The 16,313-nt window shown below is 49.4% G+C and overlaps 1 protein-coding gene across 4 annotated transcripts in view; it reads right to left on the reverse strand.

Moving 5' to 3' along the window:
- Positions 1 to 16,313, reverse strand: part of csmd3a (CUB and Sushi multiple domains 3a) — a 141,583-nt gene that overhangs the window by 44,767 nt on the left and 80,503 nt on the right. For all 4 annotated transcript variants that reach the window (XM_077012340.1, XM_077012342.1, XM_077012341.1 and 1 more), the window contains exons 32-40: positions 8,911 to 9,024; positions 8,531 to 8,626; positions 8,235 to 8,438; positions 4,067 to 4,191; positions 3,537 to 3,633; positions 2,159 to 2,263; positions 1,822 to 1,940; positions 1,350 to 1,419; positions 8 to 124 (exon numbers count right to left, since the gene is read on the reverse strand). In XM_077012340.1, the coding sequence (XP_076868455.1) occupies positions 8 to 124; positions 1,350 to 1,419; positions 1,822 to 1,940; positions 2,159 to 2,263; positions 3,537 to 3,633; positions 4,067 to 4,191; positions 8,235 to 8,438; positions 8,531 to 8,626; positions 8,911 to 9,024 (1,047 nt within the window). The remainder of the gene's footprint in view (positions 1 to 7; positions 125 to 1,349; positions 1,420 to 1,821; positions 1,941 to 2,158; positions 2,264 to 3,536; positions 3,634 to 4,066; positions 4,192 to 8,234; positions 8,439 to 8,530; positions 8,627 to 8,910; positions 9,025 to 16,313) is intronic.

Consider the following 16,313-nt stretch of genomic DNA (forward strand, 5'->3'; position numbering starts at 1 on the left):
CACAAACCAAAGCCGATGGGGAGTTGGACCGTCCAGATGCAGTCGAGCCCACTGGGGTAATGCCCAGGGAAGCCCGGGCTCAGGATGACTCCTTCCAGGTCAGCGAGAGACCCGCCACACTCAGCTGTAGAGAAAGGCAGAGTGGCAGTTCAGCTCTCGCTGAGGACTGAGACAGTAGTGAACCCTCCCCACTGTGCTTCTCTAGGCTTGCTTCCAGAAGCTGCTTGATGCTACGATAACAGGACCTTCTCATCAAGACATAAACCCAGTGAACCCTGGCTCTGATTCTGGGCTTGTTCGCATTTTGTGACAGGCAGTTCATTTGCACTTATAATGTATATCTCACTAAATTCCTTGACTACATAACAGCTGTGTAATGATGTTAATAATATGCGATTTAAATGTGCTAACATTCTAATTTGGAGAAATGTGTTTGCTTCATTATAAGAGTCATAGAAAAATGAAACTTTCCTACATTATATCGTAATGAATTCCCAAATGAATACCACCAGAATTTAAATGGAATTTTGAAAATGACTCGGATACAGTAGAACGGGTGTAGGGCATGTTGGGTGTGCTTCAGGGGTATAGAGATGTCTTCCATCAGGATGTGTGTGTGTGCGTGTATTCCTGAGTGCATGTCTGTGTGCTTATTTGTGTGTTTTAGTAACCAGCACATAACAAATAGCTACTTGGAGTGGACATGTCCATTTGAGATATTCTAGAGTGGCTAAATTGACTTGTCGATACAGCACATTGAACTGTCCATTTGCAGTGGGGGAACATGGATCAATGTGCCTTTCACCTGCACACACAGGACTACAGCCCTGGGAGAGAGGAGGACGGGTGGTGCATAGGTGGAGACGCAAGCAGGGTGGAGGCACAAGCAGGGCACCGGCTCCTCTCTCAACTCACGTCCTAACTGGGCTCAATATTCTACTTAACTTTGTTTCTTAAAAAAGGAAGTGACCGTTTTTTCGGGGAGAATCCGTGAGCGAGCGGCTACACGTCACCTTGCCCCTGTTCCATCTTTAAAGGTACCGAAAAGTAACTCTGAGGCTTATGGAAACAGCATGAAACAATATTCAAGTCGCTGTGCGTGTGAGACGGCCACGGCAGCACAGGCTGTGTAGGATTTTGTTGGTTTAAACTGCAGGAGACCCAGTTCTAAACTCCTTGATTAAACGGCTCTGGAGGAATAACTGCACTGAAAACAAATATCAAATCGCCAAATTGTATTATTATCAAAATAGCCTAAAATTGTTATGCCATACCACAGTGGGATTGTGAGAATACAGTAATGGAGACACTGAGGTTGGAATAAAGTATGGTATGAGAGATGAACATACCTAGACAGAGAGGTGGTGGATAGTTCCATCTCCTGACAGGTCCTGGCATGCATGTTATATGTGGACTACCCTGTGAGACAAGGGGAGACGCTCGCAAAGAAACTCTCAGCACTTCCAGATTATGCTAGAAGGAGTTATGGAGATCATTTTCACACAGAGGGCCCAGCACCAAGGCTACAATCACAAAGCCCGAGCTCTCTGAACAACTGTTTAATGAAACATTCAAGAACAGCAAGCGAGATGGCAAGTGGCGGCTGCTCCCCTGCAAGAAGCAAATTGGGTCCTGCCAGTGTTTTATTTAACACCATCAGTCAAGCAGCTCGTGTCTTGCCAATTACGCAGGCTGCATGACAGCCACATGTTACCAGAGCGCAGCCAAACAGGCCCCGGGAAAGCACATCTGCCTCCTGATGTTTGTGGCTGGTAGAGTCGAACTAGCGTCGCTGTGTTACCAGCCCGTGGCTTCGCCTACCTTCAGAGTGTAGCCTTGCTCGCACTGGAAGGAGACCACATCTCCAACGATGTAGCGGTCTCCCACTCTGATGCCATTGCTGGGGTTGTGTGGCTCCGGGCAGGAGTCCAAACCTATTGCTTGGGACGCAGAGAAACGTTTGCCAGCGATTACCGTTGTGTGCCCTTACGGTCCGAGCTCACACACAGCAGCGCAGGGGTGCGAGTTCCCGTGCAGGAGGAATCTTACGGTCTACTGCCGCTTGATCAAAAACAAACGCTTTTCCTCCCGGTGTAAGCAGAAATGTGAAGCAGTTGTGAGCTGGAGGAACTGATGGAGATGATGTCCTGGCCTTTACCTGCATACTCCAGGTGGAATCCGGCCCCAGACACGCTCATGTCAGTCTGGAAGGTGAGGTACAGGTTGTTGGACGTGCTGTTAAGCAGCGGCGGGATGGTGGTCCCTGGGGGACAAAAAACAAACCAAAACTGCATTAGCTGGATGTGCGTCACCTTGACACGGTCGGCGTCCGGAGTTAAAGCAGAGCCGTGCGTGGCATACGGCCCTGGGGCAGTCGCCAGGGCAACAGGGAGAGAGGGGACCCCAGTGTGGGGCTGAGGGGCGTGGCCATGACGGAAGGTTCCGGCTCTCTCCGCCCTAGCCCTTAAACCCATCCTGCCAAACGCCGGTGGGCATCCAGAACGGCTGTGCGCCTTAAGGTCAGCGTGACGCTCCGTCCGGCCAAACGTGAACGACAGCATACACATAAATGTGCTAAAACACTTGAGACCAAGCAGACGGTAGATCTCGGAGTGGAGAGGGGGAGGGGCGGAGATGTTGCGCTGGGCGGGGGACGGGGGGGGGGGGGGGCGGCCACATATATCCTGCTCCCGCCTGGCAGATTGAGAAGCACAACCTCTTGCTTCTGCAGCACCTGCCTTTCTTTTTAAATCATATTTCGGTCGCGGGACGTTCTGTCTTCCCCGCGCATGGTCTGCCTCTCGCCATGAGTTCCTTTAATCTTTCATTTGCTGCCTGGGCAGATTAAACATCAACCTGTCAGAAATGGTTAATGCTCCATCTGAGAGGGGTGCCATCTGCTAAGGTCACCGGCGAATTTATTTTGTTCCATGTTTTTCCGCGCGTGTATCCGCGTGTGTGTTCGAACGCAGTGACAAATAATTAAAATCCGTCTTCCAGTTGGGGAGGCCTTCTCCGTTTCTGGCTCTGCGGGCTGAGGAGTGGTTGGCATTAGGCTGATTGCCTCCCATCGTCTGGCCGCACCGCCGGCGTGCGCAGGCCTTTCTCCCATTTCACCCCCGTTGCTCACGAAGCCACCCATGCGTCACGCTCTCTGGCGGCCCAAATATCGATGTGCTTTGGGTGATAAACCCAACCTCCAGATGAAAGCGAGACAGGATATGGCAAAGGGGGGAAAAAGTCTGAACAACGAACGAGACCGAACGCACTTCATTTCGCCTTGGCAAGTGTCTGTGAAGAGGGAATTTTACCAGAGCTGTCTAGGACGGGAGAATGTGGCACCTGTGATACAATTCAATCTATGTGGGGCTTGGTACGGCCCGCCCTGCGGCCCCGCTGTGGGTACAAAATCCATTTGATTTGATCCGCAACTACAGCAGGCAGAGGAGAAATTCCTTTATTTGGAACGATTCATCTTTCATCATATTGGAACGCTGCTTTTGTGTGTGGAAGTTGCATTTGCTGTAGGATCGTACCGGAGTAGCTGCCGAGGCGAGGAGCGTTGCCGTCCACGCCGTCGTAGAAATCCAGCGAGTCCCAGTTGTGCTCGGTGGAGAAAGTCACCACTGTTATCTGCACGCACAAGAGAGAACAATTTCACAAGCCGAAGACCTCACATGAACAACGGACCCGGGTTCTGAGAGCCGGCAACACGATTTTTACGGACTCCAGCAAGGCTGCAGGCTTGTTGTGAGTGTGATGGAGTTCAGAGCTCAGAACCACAGGACTTCCAGACATGGTACCAATGTTTAATAGAACTAGTATAACCAATCACTGTTTGGAAGCAGGTTTTGGGTTACCTACAGGGTACAGGCTTCATGCTGCAAACAGCAAAAACCATAATAAATGCAAAATTAATTATTCAGAAATCCAATAGTTCTGGAAAGAAGCTGTAAACTCGCTCCCCATGGCTCTCATCCATTGCAAACTTTAAACAACTTTTTTTTTGTTGGTAAGAGCTCTGATGAAATAAAGTAGGAAGTAGAATGAAGAGATTTTGTTTTACCTGGATCCCAGCCCCCTCTGGCACAAAAACCTTCCAAACACAGTTCAGATGATTGTCATAGGGATCAGGGTAACCAGGGGAGAGAATAGTGCCTCTGCGTGCGGTCAGAATGCCTCCACATGGAACTGCAACACACACACACACACACACACACACACACACACACACACACACACACACACACACACACACACACACACACACACACACACACACACACCACGGACATGTCAAAAGCCAAGAATCAGCTTGTGTCAAAATGAAGATTCAAAACAAGAAAATCAGGAAGTGCAAACAGAGTACGTCTATGCTGGGGGGGTCCTTGATGATTCAGCATCCTTAAATTTGCTGTATAAGCAAGTAGAAAGACGTGCAGGTGTTGGAAGACACTAGAGAGAGTTAGGGTTAGATCTCTCTCAAAAACAACAACAAAATCTTGGAGTATAAAGCAGTATTGATTGCCTTGAGGCAGTAATATTCTCGACACTAAACGGGTCATTAGTCAAAACAGTCTGACACCTCCCAAAAGCAGCGCTGATACACGGCGAAGGTATTGCATCAAAATACACTGTTAACTAACCATCCAATGACTCATACATTACAGAGAGATGAGCTAAGAAGAAAACAGAGTTACGCTAAATCTATTTTATAAAGTATCTGACTACTTTTAAATTGAATCACTAGATGCCATAATTATTGATATCAACATCCAACAGCATGATGGTGGGTTGCAGCACCTGACAGATGTCGTACACATGTCTTATCTACAGGGAAGAGAGAGATTTGACCTCTGATGCTTATTACCGTTATGAAATTTGCAAAACTTTGATGATTAAACTGGGCTAAATGTAATGAACTGGAAAACACGCCAAGGATTTAGACTACCACAGACCATGAAGGACAGAGGACGTTTTTGTCACCACCCAAACACCACTGTGCACATACTGGACATCGGAATCAGACAGCAGGTACTTCTTGGAACTTCTCAAACATGCCACGTGTCTCTCGGAGGTCATGGATGCTAAGCAACTACTTCATCTAAGCTGCGCCATGCTAACCCTGAACCCTGAACAATTCATCAAACAGGTGGAGAGAACAGCAGTTGTGGAGGCAAGCCCTAACCCTAACCATAACCCTGACCATTTCCCTAACTATAACCCTGACCCTTCCATTACCCTAACCATAACCCTGACCATTTCCCTAACCATAACCCTGACCCTTCCATTACCCTAACCATAACCCTGACCATTTCCCTAACCATAACCCTGACCCTTCCATTACCCTAACCATAACCCTGACCATTTCCCTAACCATAACCCTGACCCTTCCATTACCCTAACCATAACCCTGACCATTTCCCTAACCATAACCCTGACCCTTCCATTACCCTAACCATAACCCTGACCATTTCCCTAACCATAACCCTGACCCTTCCATTACCCTAACCATAACCCTGACCATTTCCCTAACCATAACCCTGACCCTTCCATTACCCTAACCATAACCCTGACCATTTCCCTAACTATAACCCTGACCCTTCCATTACCATAACTATAACCCTGACCCTTTCCCTAACCATAACCCTGACCATTTCCCTAACCATAACCCTGACCCTCCTGACCCTGACCCTCTGCTGCCTGCTTCACTCCCACACATTCTCATACACAGAGAACATCTGGCGTTTCCAATCCATCGATCTTAAGTACAGGCATGGTCGTGGTTCTGCCCTCCGTGATGCACTGCAGTCGTTGTCTTCAGTTCCATCAGCCATGTCCTTGGAGTGGGTCTACATTCTTTTTTCTCTTGCGGTACTCCAAATGCACTCCAGCAGTATTGTAACTTTCTGAACTAAACCCCCTTTTTGCCTTCTTAATATGCTTAATACCCATGACACAGACCCTCTGGTCATAGCGTTTATTCATGTGTGATCGCTGAAACATATTCTGGTAACAGTTCCATGTCACTGGCGTAGGTGATCATGGTCAAATGGTTTTGGTGAAAAAAAATTTAATCTTGGCATAAATTATACATGTATTATGCCATCACCATCTCAAAACACATAATTTCATGCATGGTTTGGCAAAAAATTTAGTCATTCGAGCCAGCAGACATATCTTTAAAACCCGCTATGAAATCCACTCAAGTATTAACTTGACAATCTGAACTCTACCATTAACCTGAGAGTCTAAAAGGCCAGCAAGGCAGGCAAGCAGGAGCAAATGGGAATGTGGCGTTTTACAGTGAAGAGCAAAGACATCTGCTTCTGAATAACTGCATAACGTTTGAAATCCCGTATAACCGTTACCCTGGCAAGATGTGCACAGCAATCTGTATCAAATTACTGTATTTTATGGAAAATTGCTCGTCTAGTGCAGCTAACAATTATGGTGCAGCTTGGCATAAATATTGACAAAAAGCACAATAAACAAACTGCAAATACTGTAATCATTAACATAATTGCACGCGTCCGCAAAGCACGAGCCTGCAGCAAATCACAGTGGTTAAAAGATTTTCCTTTTTCTGCTGTTCTATCAAAACATTTAAAGCGTGCAGATGTTGGCCTGCAGGGTGAAAGACGGGGGCGTACAGCCATCGTGCGAGAGAGACGAGGAAGGGACCTCCGAATGCCGGCGGCTCTGTCTGGGAGCACGCACCGAGTCATTTTTACAATCGCAAGCCGTTTCCTTTGACTGGGCCCGCTCAGGTCACTGCCTGCCGCTCTCAGAGCCGCGGGTGGAGCTGGACGGTCACAGCCGGTGATCGTGGGACGTTAAATATCGCAGACGCAGGGTATCTGCTCGCCGTCCAGGACACCTAAGCAGACGCAGAGGCCATGACTAGTCGCTGTTTCACACAGCCGTCTATGGTCCTGGACGTCGTATCAGGAGACAACATCGCATCGCTCTTGTTTTTCATTCCTTTTTAACAGTTTCCATTAGTTCCCAGTAGGGGGGACGGATGGTTCGTTCTGGTCTGGCGCTAATGCGCGCGTCTACATTCCACAGGTGGTGCGCGTGCCTGCCCCCGCTACAATCACCGGGTCTCCAGCTACGTTAATGTCATCGTTAGCCGCCTGCCCTTAGAATTGTGCCATGCAGACGGTGCTTATCTCTGCCCTCAAATGGCGCTCCTGTAAACAGGTTAACGCACCTGTTCGCGAACAGCGAACGCTAACCAACAATTACGCCAGCTAGAGATGACCTGATACGGACATTAATCGAGACCGGCGTGACTAATTAGCCATTGTTTCTAATTAACACGCTGGTAACGTAACAAAAACAAGCTAGTCGCCATTGTATTATTGTTTCCACAAAAAAAAAAGAACACTGGTCTGGCACTACTGAACATACTAATGCATTATATAACGCAGCGCTCTGCACTTGTGAGGAGACTACGATATAGAAGGAAAAATACGTGGTTTGGTTTCCAATAGCAACCCCCTCCCGCGCACACTTACGAGAGGGGGGGGGCACGTAATAGTAAACATACCACTCTGTGGCCTGATGACTCACTGAGGTTGTGGTCTCAGGAGAGAGCGGCAGAAGACAGGCAGGTGGTGTCGGAACCAGAGGGACGCTATGAACGTTGCCCACACACACGGCGGATGGACAACACCCAATCTCTGATTATTTGCTCACTTTCAGTCGGAATTTACAAACGAGCAAACACTTAACACGCATCACACATAAACTGGATCGTAAAACCGGATAAGAGAATCTATGGTCCATGGAAATGAATGTAAAATATATATATATATAAAAAAGGGTGTTGTACTGTACACTTGAGTTTATGGTTTGTGGCAGGCAATTTTTGAGGTGCTGGTGAGCGTGCTAGAGCTGGAGCTTAGCTCTGTGCTGTGGTGGCTGCTCTCACAGGAGATAGGAGGATTTCTATTAACCTGCACAAGGACATTGCTGGAGGGAGAGAACTTCCATAGGGCAGGATACAGCCCCCAACTCCTTCCAATTCACACGGGACTAAAAATCACATTTCACAGGGTTTTCAGCACTTGTCATTGCTATCACCTGAAGGTGAAATTGTGATGTATTGATTAGTTTTCCTCTCCTGCTCTCTCCTGCATTGTCTGACTTGTCTCCCAATACAAGCACTGGACATCCTCCCCGTCAACAGGAGGCGCTGAGGAGTCTTTAAAAAACGGCATACTCACCGGAACACGTAGGCACGGTGCCGTTCCACTGGGCCAGGCTGTTGGGCACAGCCTCGCACCTGATGGCGCTGGTGCCGTGCAGGGTGTAGCCAGGGTTGCACTCGAAGAGCACCAGCGCTCCCAGGCCAAACGCGCTGCCCGAGCGCTTCCCGAAACGCGGCTCAGGCACGGAGTTGCACTGGGAGGCGCTGGTCCTCGGCACGGCTGGAATGACGCAAACAACAACGGTAATCATGTCGTAAAACGCCTCGTTCTTTGTTCGGCCAAGCGAGCGTGCAGAACATCAAAAGGTTTACCTTGATAGACAAAATGGAAGCCTTTGGCTGTGTTTGGCCCCTCTGTGGTGAATTTGATGGTGATTTCATTGCCAGAGCTCAGGGGCAGTGGCTCCCCTTAGAAAGCAACAAGAAGGGGAAAAAAAGAGAAAGAGATTAAACGTTGAGGATGGCTGAGAATGCCAGCAAGGTAGCAAAGCAACAGGGTTGAGTGTAAAAAAAGAAGTTAAATAAGACACTAATTATTATTCTGCTTGTAATACAAGACGAGTGTTTGTCGAGAGCAGGGGAGAAGAAAAGCACAGTGGTCAGTACAGGATGTGGGCCCCAGGCACGTCAGGGAGCTTGCCCGGCCCAGCAGTCTCCCGCGCTGCCTGTTTCACTCCCGCGGCAGTGTTTACCTGAATGCCAGCCGTAGATGGAGGTCAGGAGGGGAGACTCAGGAGAGGGCCCATCGTAGATATCCACCACATCACTGGGGGTGGTTTGAAAGAACAGAAACTGGCCAAACAGCACTGAGAAAGGGAGAAACACAAAAACGTATGTACAAGACAACAGCGAACATGTTCAGCAGAAGCACAACCGGTGTCTTTTGACACTGCATTCTTCTCCGATGCTGACGTTTTCTCTGAAAGTCTAACAGGGTTCCCGGAAGGCAATAACCAAACCCAAGGCTGCCATTCGCTACACTTTGCCCCAGTATCACTCCACAGATCGCACTGTGCTTCCTATATAATAATCGCTTATCAATTCTGTCCAAGGCAACGCAGCCAGGGCCAAGCAAGCCACTCTTCACAGCCCTAACGAGGACTCTCGGTCCTGAAAGGGGAGGGGAAAAAAATCCAATAAATTCGCATTGTGAGCGTGAAGGGAACCGTGGGGGGTTTAGAGGTGGAGGGAGGGGGTGGGGGGAGGGGGAGTGGTTGTGGGGGGGGGGGGGGGGGTGGTAATGGGGGTGGAGCTCCTGAGAGCAGGGCTGTGCTTGGTCCGGAGAGGCACCGAGCGCCTCCAGGCACCCTGTTCCCGTTACACCAGAACTAAACAAGCTACACGCCACTGCGCTGTAGGTGAGAAAAACAGCAGCATATGTTTGTCATTTAATATCAATGATTTAGCAGAAAACCTTTGCTTCCGGTCCAACTGCAGGCGGAAATGATATTTTTCCCTGTGGGACTGACAGGATGTTTCTGAAGCTGCAGCACATTTAAAGGTCCTGCTGAGGCAGTGTGCGTTCGTCAGTCAGAGCTGATGAGTACTGACAGGACACTCTGTCAGGAGCTCGAGTATCGAAACACAACCCAACAAAATGACTGTGTGGTCACAGTCATAGCAGGATAATAGAGCCATCAGTCAGGTCAAAACCAGTCGGAACAACAACTAAATGTCCTGTGAGGAGAAAAAAAAACCCCAAAAAGAAACCAAAGGCCTCCAGCCTCCATGACAACAGCTCTGTAATGGTGATGTTTTTTTTGCTCTGTCCCCAGACTTCCTTTAATCTCGCCACACGAATGCTACGTTTACCTGCTCGTCTTCTATAATCAGCTTCATTGTCTGAGTCCGCAGCAAAGCCACAAGGGAAACCATTGCCCTCCGGTATTAATGTGCATTCAGGGGATGGCGAGTCCTCCCCGGCACGTGGCTGAAGACGTTAGCGTAGAGATAATGATAAAGCCGTTTTGTCAGTAAGTCGGCATTAGGAATTCCAGGCTTGACTGGAGCTGACACACGACACCCTTGTTCCCTACAAGAGCCGAGAGGAGGTGCCACCTGACTGTCAACAAAACCAAGCCGTGGTCTACGAGGATTCTATTTTGCGCAGTGCGGTGGTGGCGCGGTGCGTGATCATTAGCCATGGTGTTAGCATTCATGCAGGAGAACAGCTGCTTAAACGCTCAGCACACTGCGGATCTTACAGCCTCTCCGGCTCCCGACGTGCTTTCCCAGAGGTCCTGACGAATTCCGATGGCTTTCGTGGGATCGGCCAATCAAACTGGCCATCACTCCCGCCCTGTGTGGAAATGACATGCATGTGGGGCGGAGGCCTTGCCAGCATGACAGCACTGTCCACATTTAACACTCCATTACCGCAAGAGAACGGCACTGGCCTTGGCAGGGCAGACCCTGCCCCCTTACTCAACGAGATGATGGGAAATCATTATACTGTGGGCGGAGCTAAGCGGGAGGCTGGGAAACGGCACCCGCGACCGCCTCCTCTCGTCCCCGCTGATGAGCTCACGGCTGTGGGAGCGGAGACACGACCGAGTTCGTGCTGTGGAGTGCACCGTTAGAGAGCACACTCCGACATAATCGCGGAGGGTTCACGACTCCATACGTGCGCAACTTCGGAGAGAGGGAGAGCCGTGTAAGTGATCACATTCGTCTTACTTTACGGCTAACCTCTAGGAAAGAGGAGGAAAAATAAAATCAGCTGACCCTCCAAGACTTCTCTGGCATCTGCAGTGTCTGTGAAAAATTAGCCCAGCCTCAGTTCTTGCCCTGGAGAAATGACACACAGAACCAAAGAAAGGACCGACTCAGTGCAAAATGGGCTTAAAATGCCTGCAAATGGTCCAGATTGGCCTGCCACATGGTTAGGGATTTTCAAAACAGCACGGAGGGCTATCAGTGGCCTCTGGGGTCACTGAGACTAAGTGTGAGGTGCACCCAGCAGGCTGCAAGTCCAGCTAGGGCTCCTCACTGAGACGGTTACAGGAGAAAGCAGCTGTGTCCAGTTCGGAAGCCCTGACCTTGAACCCCCGGGGGGGGGCACAGAATCCAGGCTGCCCCACGGCCAGCTTCCCTTCTCCCCCAGGTCCTCCAAGCAAAACTGTACATCGATCCTTTGACATGCCGCAACAAGACCGTGACAAGTGCAATGTACAGCAATAAAGCGTGGGGGGGCTGGCGGTGTGTGGTGGGTGGGGGGGCTGGCGGTGTGTGGTGGGTGGGGGGGCTGGCGGTGTGTGGTGGGTGGGGGGGCTGGCGGTGTGTGGTGGGTGGGGGGGCTGGCGGTGTGTGGCGGTGGTGGTGGTGAGGGGGGTTCGGGAACATTGGCGTCAGCCGACAGCAGTGACTCGCGTCTCTGGAGCACGTCACAGTAATCGCCGCCAAAACCCACAGGCTTGCCGGAGGGGATAGTCGCTAGCCCCGAGGTCTTTCATTCCAGACACAACGGGAGGAAAAACAGCGAAGAGACGGCGAAGAAGACAGTTTTGAAAAATGTTTACATGAATAAGGCTGCAGAGAGCCGAACGAGCAGCGTTTCTTAAATGCCACGGCCGTCCCGGTCAACCCCGCATCCATCAGCCAACTGCTGGATCTTAGTATGCAGCGCAACCAATCAGCTCGCAGAGCTGGGCTCACAGAGATCCTCTCAAGTTCATATTAATTACATCCATTTGTGGTCTGGTTCGGGAGGCAGGGGAGTTGGAGGTCAGGGGTTCGAGGTCACGGTGGACTGCAATGGGGCTGAGAGTGTGCTTCAGGGGGGACCTGACACAGTCTTCTTTTAGAATGTTTTACACTTGAGGAGAGAAAAAAGGGGAAGTAAAAGAGGAAAAGTGCTGAAAGAGAGAGAGAAAGAGAGAAAGAAAAAGGCTGAGACACAGAGGGGAGGGACCGTGTCCTGTTTTGAAGCCAGGTTTGCCAGGTGGTAAATATGTGCTCTGACCATCAGAGCAAAGAGCAAGCTAACAGGCAGAGCAGCAGTCTCTGATAGAGAGACAGGATTAGACAGAGACAGACAGACAGAGAGAGACAGACAGAAAGAAAGGAATAGAGACAGAAAGAAAGAGAAGAGGGAAAGACAGACAGAGAGGGAGACAGGAAGATACAGACAGAGAGAGACAGACAGGAAGAGACAGACAGAGAGAGAGAGAGACAGACAGAAAGAAAGGAACAGAGAGAGAAAGAGAAGAGACAGACAGAGAGGGAGACAGGAAGAGACAGACGGAGAGAGAGACGGAGGCAGAGAGACAGACAGCGAGAGAGACAGAGGGAGAGAGACCCAGCGAGGGTAGCAAAGCAACCTGATGTATGTGGGAGTCTGCAGATGGATGCCCAGGCTGCCGCACGGCTGACAGCGCCTCCTCATACTCCACCACACCACCACCCACAGTGCCCCCCACCCCCTCCGGTCAGGATTTTCCTGCTCGCACTTTTCAGAATGCTAGAGGAGGTGGTGCTTCTGCCAAGCATGAGGGCGCGGATTTAGCGCCGGGAGTCTGTTGACGCCAGGCAGGTGGCAATTAGAGTTAGCGGCCAGGCTAGCCGACGCCGTCATTACCAGCGGCTCTGCGGCCAGTCGCTGTATGCAAACCTGAAGCCCTCTGAGTGTCCCAGGAGCAGAAGTAGCTCGTGAGCGACTATGCCAGGTTTATACACCGACTGCAAATGCAACGGTATAGCAGTTTAACAGACGAATGTATTTCAGGCCACAGTAGGCAGCTGTACTGAATTCACACTGAACTTTTTCTGTACACACTGATTCTGGAGATAATGAGGAGAACCAGCATGGCTCTGCAGCTCTGACCCGAGGAAGGAGTTTGGCCGCTGGGAGTGACCTCCTTTCCCTGCTCCCTTCCAGAACAAAGCAGCCAGGACTCGTGCTTAACGTCAGAATAATAAAATCTCGGAAAGCCGGAAAGAGTCTGAGACATAGCCGGACTACTCTCTTCAAATAATGTTAGTTTTTTTTTGCGTATTGATATGAGATGATTTCTAAATATGTTTATCTTTGAGAGAGACAAGCCCATGGGAACCGCGCAGAGCTTTCCTTGAAGATGGAACCGCTAACCCAGAAAAGAAGGTCTGAGTATCGACTGCTGTTGAAAGAACAATATTTTCAGAGAAAGACAGAGGAAGAGGGAGAAAGAGAATGGGTGAGAGGAAGATGATGAGGAGGGTGGGGATACGCCAGGGAGGGAAGGTGAATAGGCTGAAAAGAGGTGAGAAAAGAAAGAAGATCTGAGACACAGAGACACAGAGACAGAGTGAGAGACAGAGTGAGTACTGAAAACAAGGTTCTATGTGGAGGCCACTTCCAGGATCTGGACTCACCAAAACCAGATAGCCTCACCTAACCCTTAAAATATCCAGTGTTTCCAAGCTAAATGCTCTGGCCATCTCTCCCAGATAGGCCATTATATATTAAGATGCCTTTTCACAACTGGCTGCCACAATTTTGCTGAGATGCAGAAGGTCAAGGAATAGGAATGGACCCTCGGAACAACCTCAAACAACAACCTCATGCAACGACCTTGTAGAACAGCCTCACAGAACAACCTCAAACAACAGCCTTATAGAACAGCCTCACAGAACAACCTCAAACAACAGCCTTATAGAACAGCCTCACAGAACAACCTCAAACAACAGCCTTATAGAACAGCCTCACAGAACAACCTCAAACAACAGCCTTATAGAACAGCCTCACAGAACAACCTCAAACAACAGCCTTATAGAACAGCCTCACAGAACAACCTCAAACAACAGCCTTATAGAACAGCCTCACAGAACAACCTCAAACAACAGCCTTATAGAACAGCCTCACAGAACAACCTCAAACAACAGCCTTATAGAACAGCCTCACAGAACAACCTCATGCAACAGCTTTATAGAACAGCCTCACAGCAAAACCTCACACAACAGCTTTAGAGAATAGCCTCACAGCAAAACCTCACAGAACTGCCTTAGTGAACAGCCTCACTGAACAGCCTTAGAGAATGGCCTCAAAAAAACAGCCTCAGGCAATTTAAAGCTCACCAGTTCCTTAAAGAGAAATACAGTATATGTTTAAGAAATTATAAACTCAAAGTATTTTTGTAGCTCATTAGCATGACATAAAAGATGTGCCGCTGAAACTTTGGATTTGTGCCCTAGCACAAGGGATTTAAGGGCAATGCCTTTCCCCCAGGAATGAATAGCAGTGCAGCTGTAGGGGCCTGTGATAAGGGTACACATAGATTAACTCAAGGGAAGGGCTGCTTAGGAGACGTGGTGATAGGTGGGAAAAAACAGCCCTTGGGAAATGCCATCCAAGAATGTTCTTAAACAGCCCGATCAAATCTGGAGCTGTTTGTGTCCTTTGGTCAGGAGGCACTTAGGATTTGACCGGAGGCCATCTGCTTCTCTGATGATAATGCAGGACTCCTTGTGGATACTTGAAACACATCAAACACACAGAGATGAAAAATCAAGCTTCCAAAGTTAATTTGCTGATTGGGTCAGAGCTCGCAAAGTTTCACAGCTGTCCAGTATTAACAGGGAATCCCAAAGGTTGTAAAAGTGCAGGGTTGCTGTATTACCCATTACCTACACATCACCTGCAGTTAATATAGGACTCCAGTTAATTAAGCACTGGTTCTAAGTTTCTGTAACCTAATGCAGTAAACAGAGCAAACCCCACCCACTCCTGGCCATTCCCACCAAACAGAGCAAACCCCACCCACTCCTGGCCATTCCCACCAAACAGAACAAACCCCACCCACTCCTGGCCATTCCCACCAAACAGAGCAAACCCCACCCACTCCTGGCCATTCCCACCAAACAGAGCAAACCCTACACACTCCTGGCCATTCCCACCAAACAGAGCAAACCCCTCCCACTCCTGGCCATTCCCACCAAACAGAACAAACCCCACCCACTCCTGGCCATTCCCACCAAACAGAACAAACCCCACCCACTCCTGGCCATTCCCACCAAACAGAGCAAACCCCACCCACTCCTGGCCATTCCCACCAAACAGAGCAAACCCCACCCACTCCTGGCCATTCCCACCAAACAGCAAACCCCACCCACTCCTGGCCATTCCCACCAAACAGAGCAAACCCCACCCACTCCTGGCCATTCCCACCAAACAGAACAAACCCCACCCACTCCTGGCCATTCCCACCAAACAGAACAAACCCCACCCACTCCTGGCCATTCCCACCAAACAGAACAAACCCCACCCACTCCTGGCCATTCCCACCAAACAGCAAACCCCACCCACTCCTGGCCATTCCCACCAAACAGAACAAACCCCACCCACTCCTGGCCATTCCCACCAAACAGAACAAACCCCATCCCTTCCTGTTCAATATTCTTCTCCATTGCAGGCCATTTCAAGCAAACAATTCTGACTGCCAGTTCCTAAGAGCCATAAGGACATAATATGAAAAATGGAGGCAATTTCTGCCCTGGGGTTCATGGGAAATTTTAAACACAATGTATAAATGCACAGGATACAAATCTCAGTGCACAGTGTACATTATACATGTTTATAAGTTGCTGTATTGTTTTGGGAGTCAGGAGAGTTGAGCTGACTTAAAACACTGAGAAGGGAGTTGCTGCACCTCCTTAAAGAAAGAAAGGAAGGAATAATCCTCCATCCCCTGTTTGGATGGGTTGTTGCCAGAATGTAAGTATACCCAGAGTCAAAAGCAGAGCAGGACCTTGCTGAAAATGATTACATAAAGCACTGAATGCACTGAGCTTAAAGGAGCGGCTTCATTGTCGTTTCACATGCACGGACACGCACACACACACCCCCCCCCCCCCCCCCCCCCACACACACACACACACACACACACACACACACACACACACACACACACAAATAAACAAGTAAACGAAGGAACTACTGCGAAACTTAAATGGCCTGGACTTTTTCAATTTCCTGTCTTGCTTTTATTTTGTCTCCACTCAGCTTCATATGCCTCTAAATGTAAGTTCTTCAGAGTGTGAAATAGAATGTAATCTCCTATCCACATGATCTGCACATGTGACTGATGGTGGCCTCTACTCTAAGGCCATTATGACTGAATTG

This window comes from Brachyhypopomus gauderio, chromosome 7 (genome assembly GCF_052324685.1).
Source record: "Brachyhypopomus gauderio isolate BG-103 chromosome 7, BGAUD_0.2, whole genome shotgun sequence".
NCBI classification, from domain to species: Eukaryota; Metazoa; Chordata; class Actinopteri; order Gymnotiformes; family Hypopomidae; genus Brachyhypopomus; species Brachyhypopomus gauderio.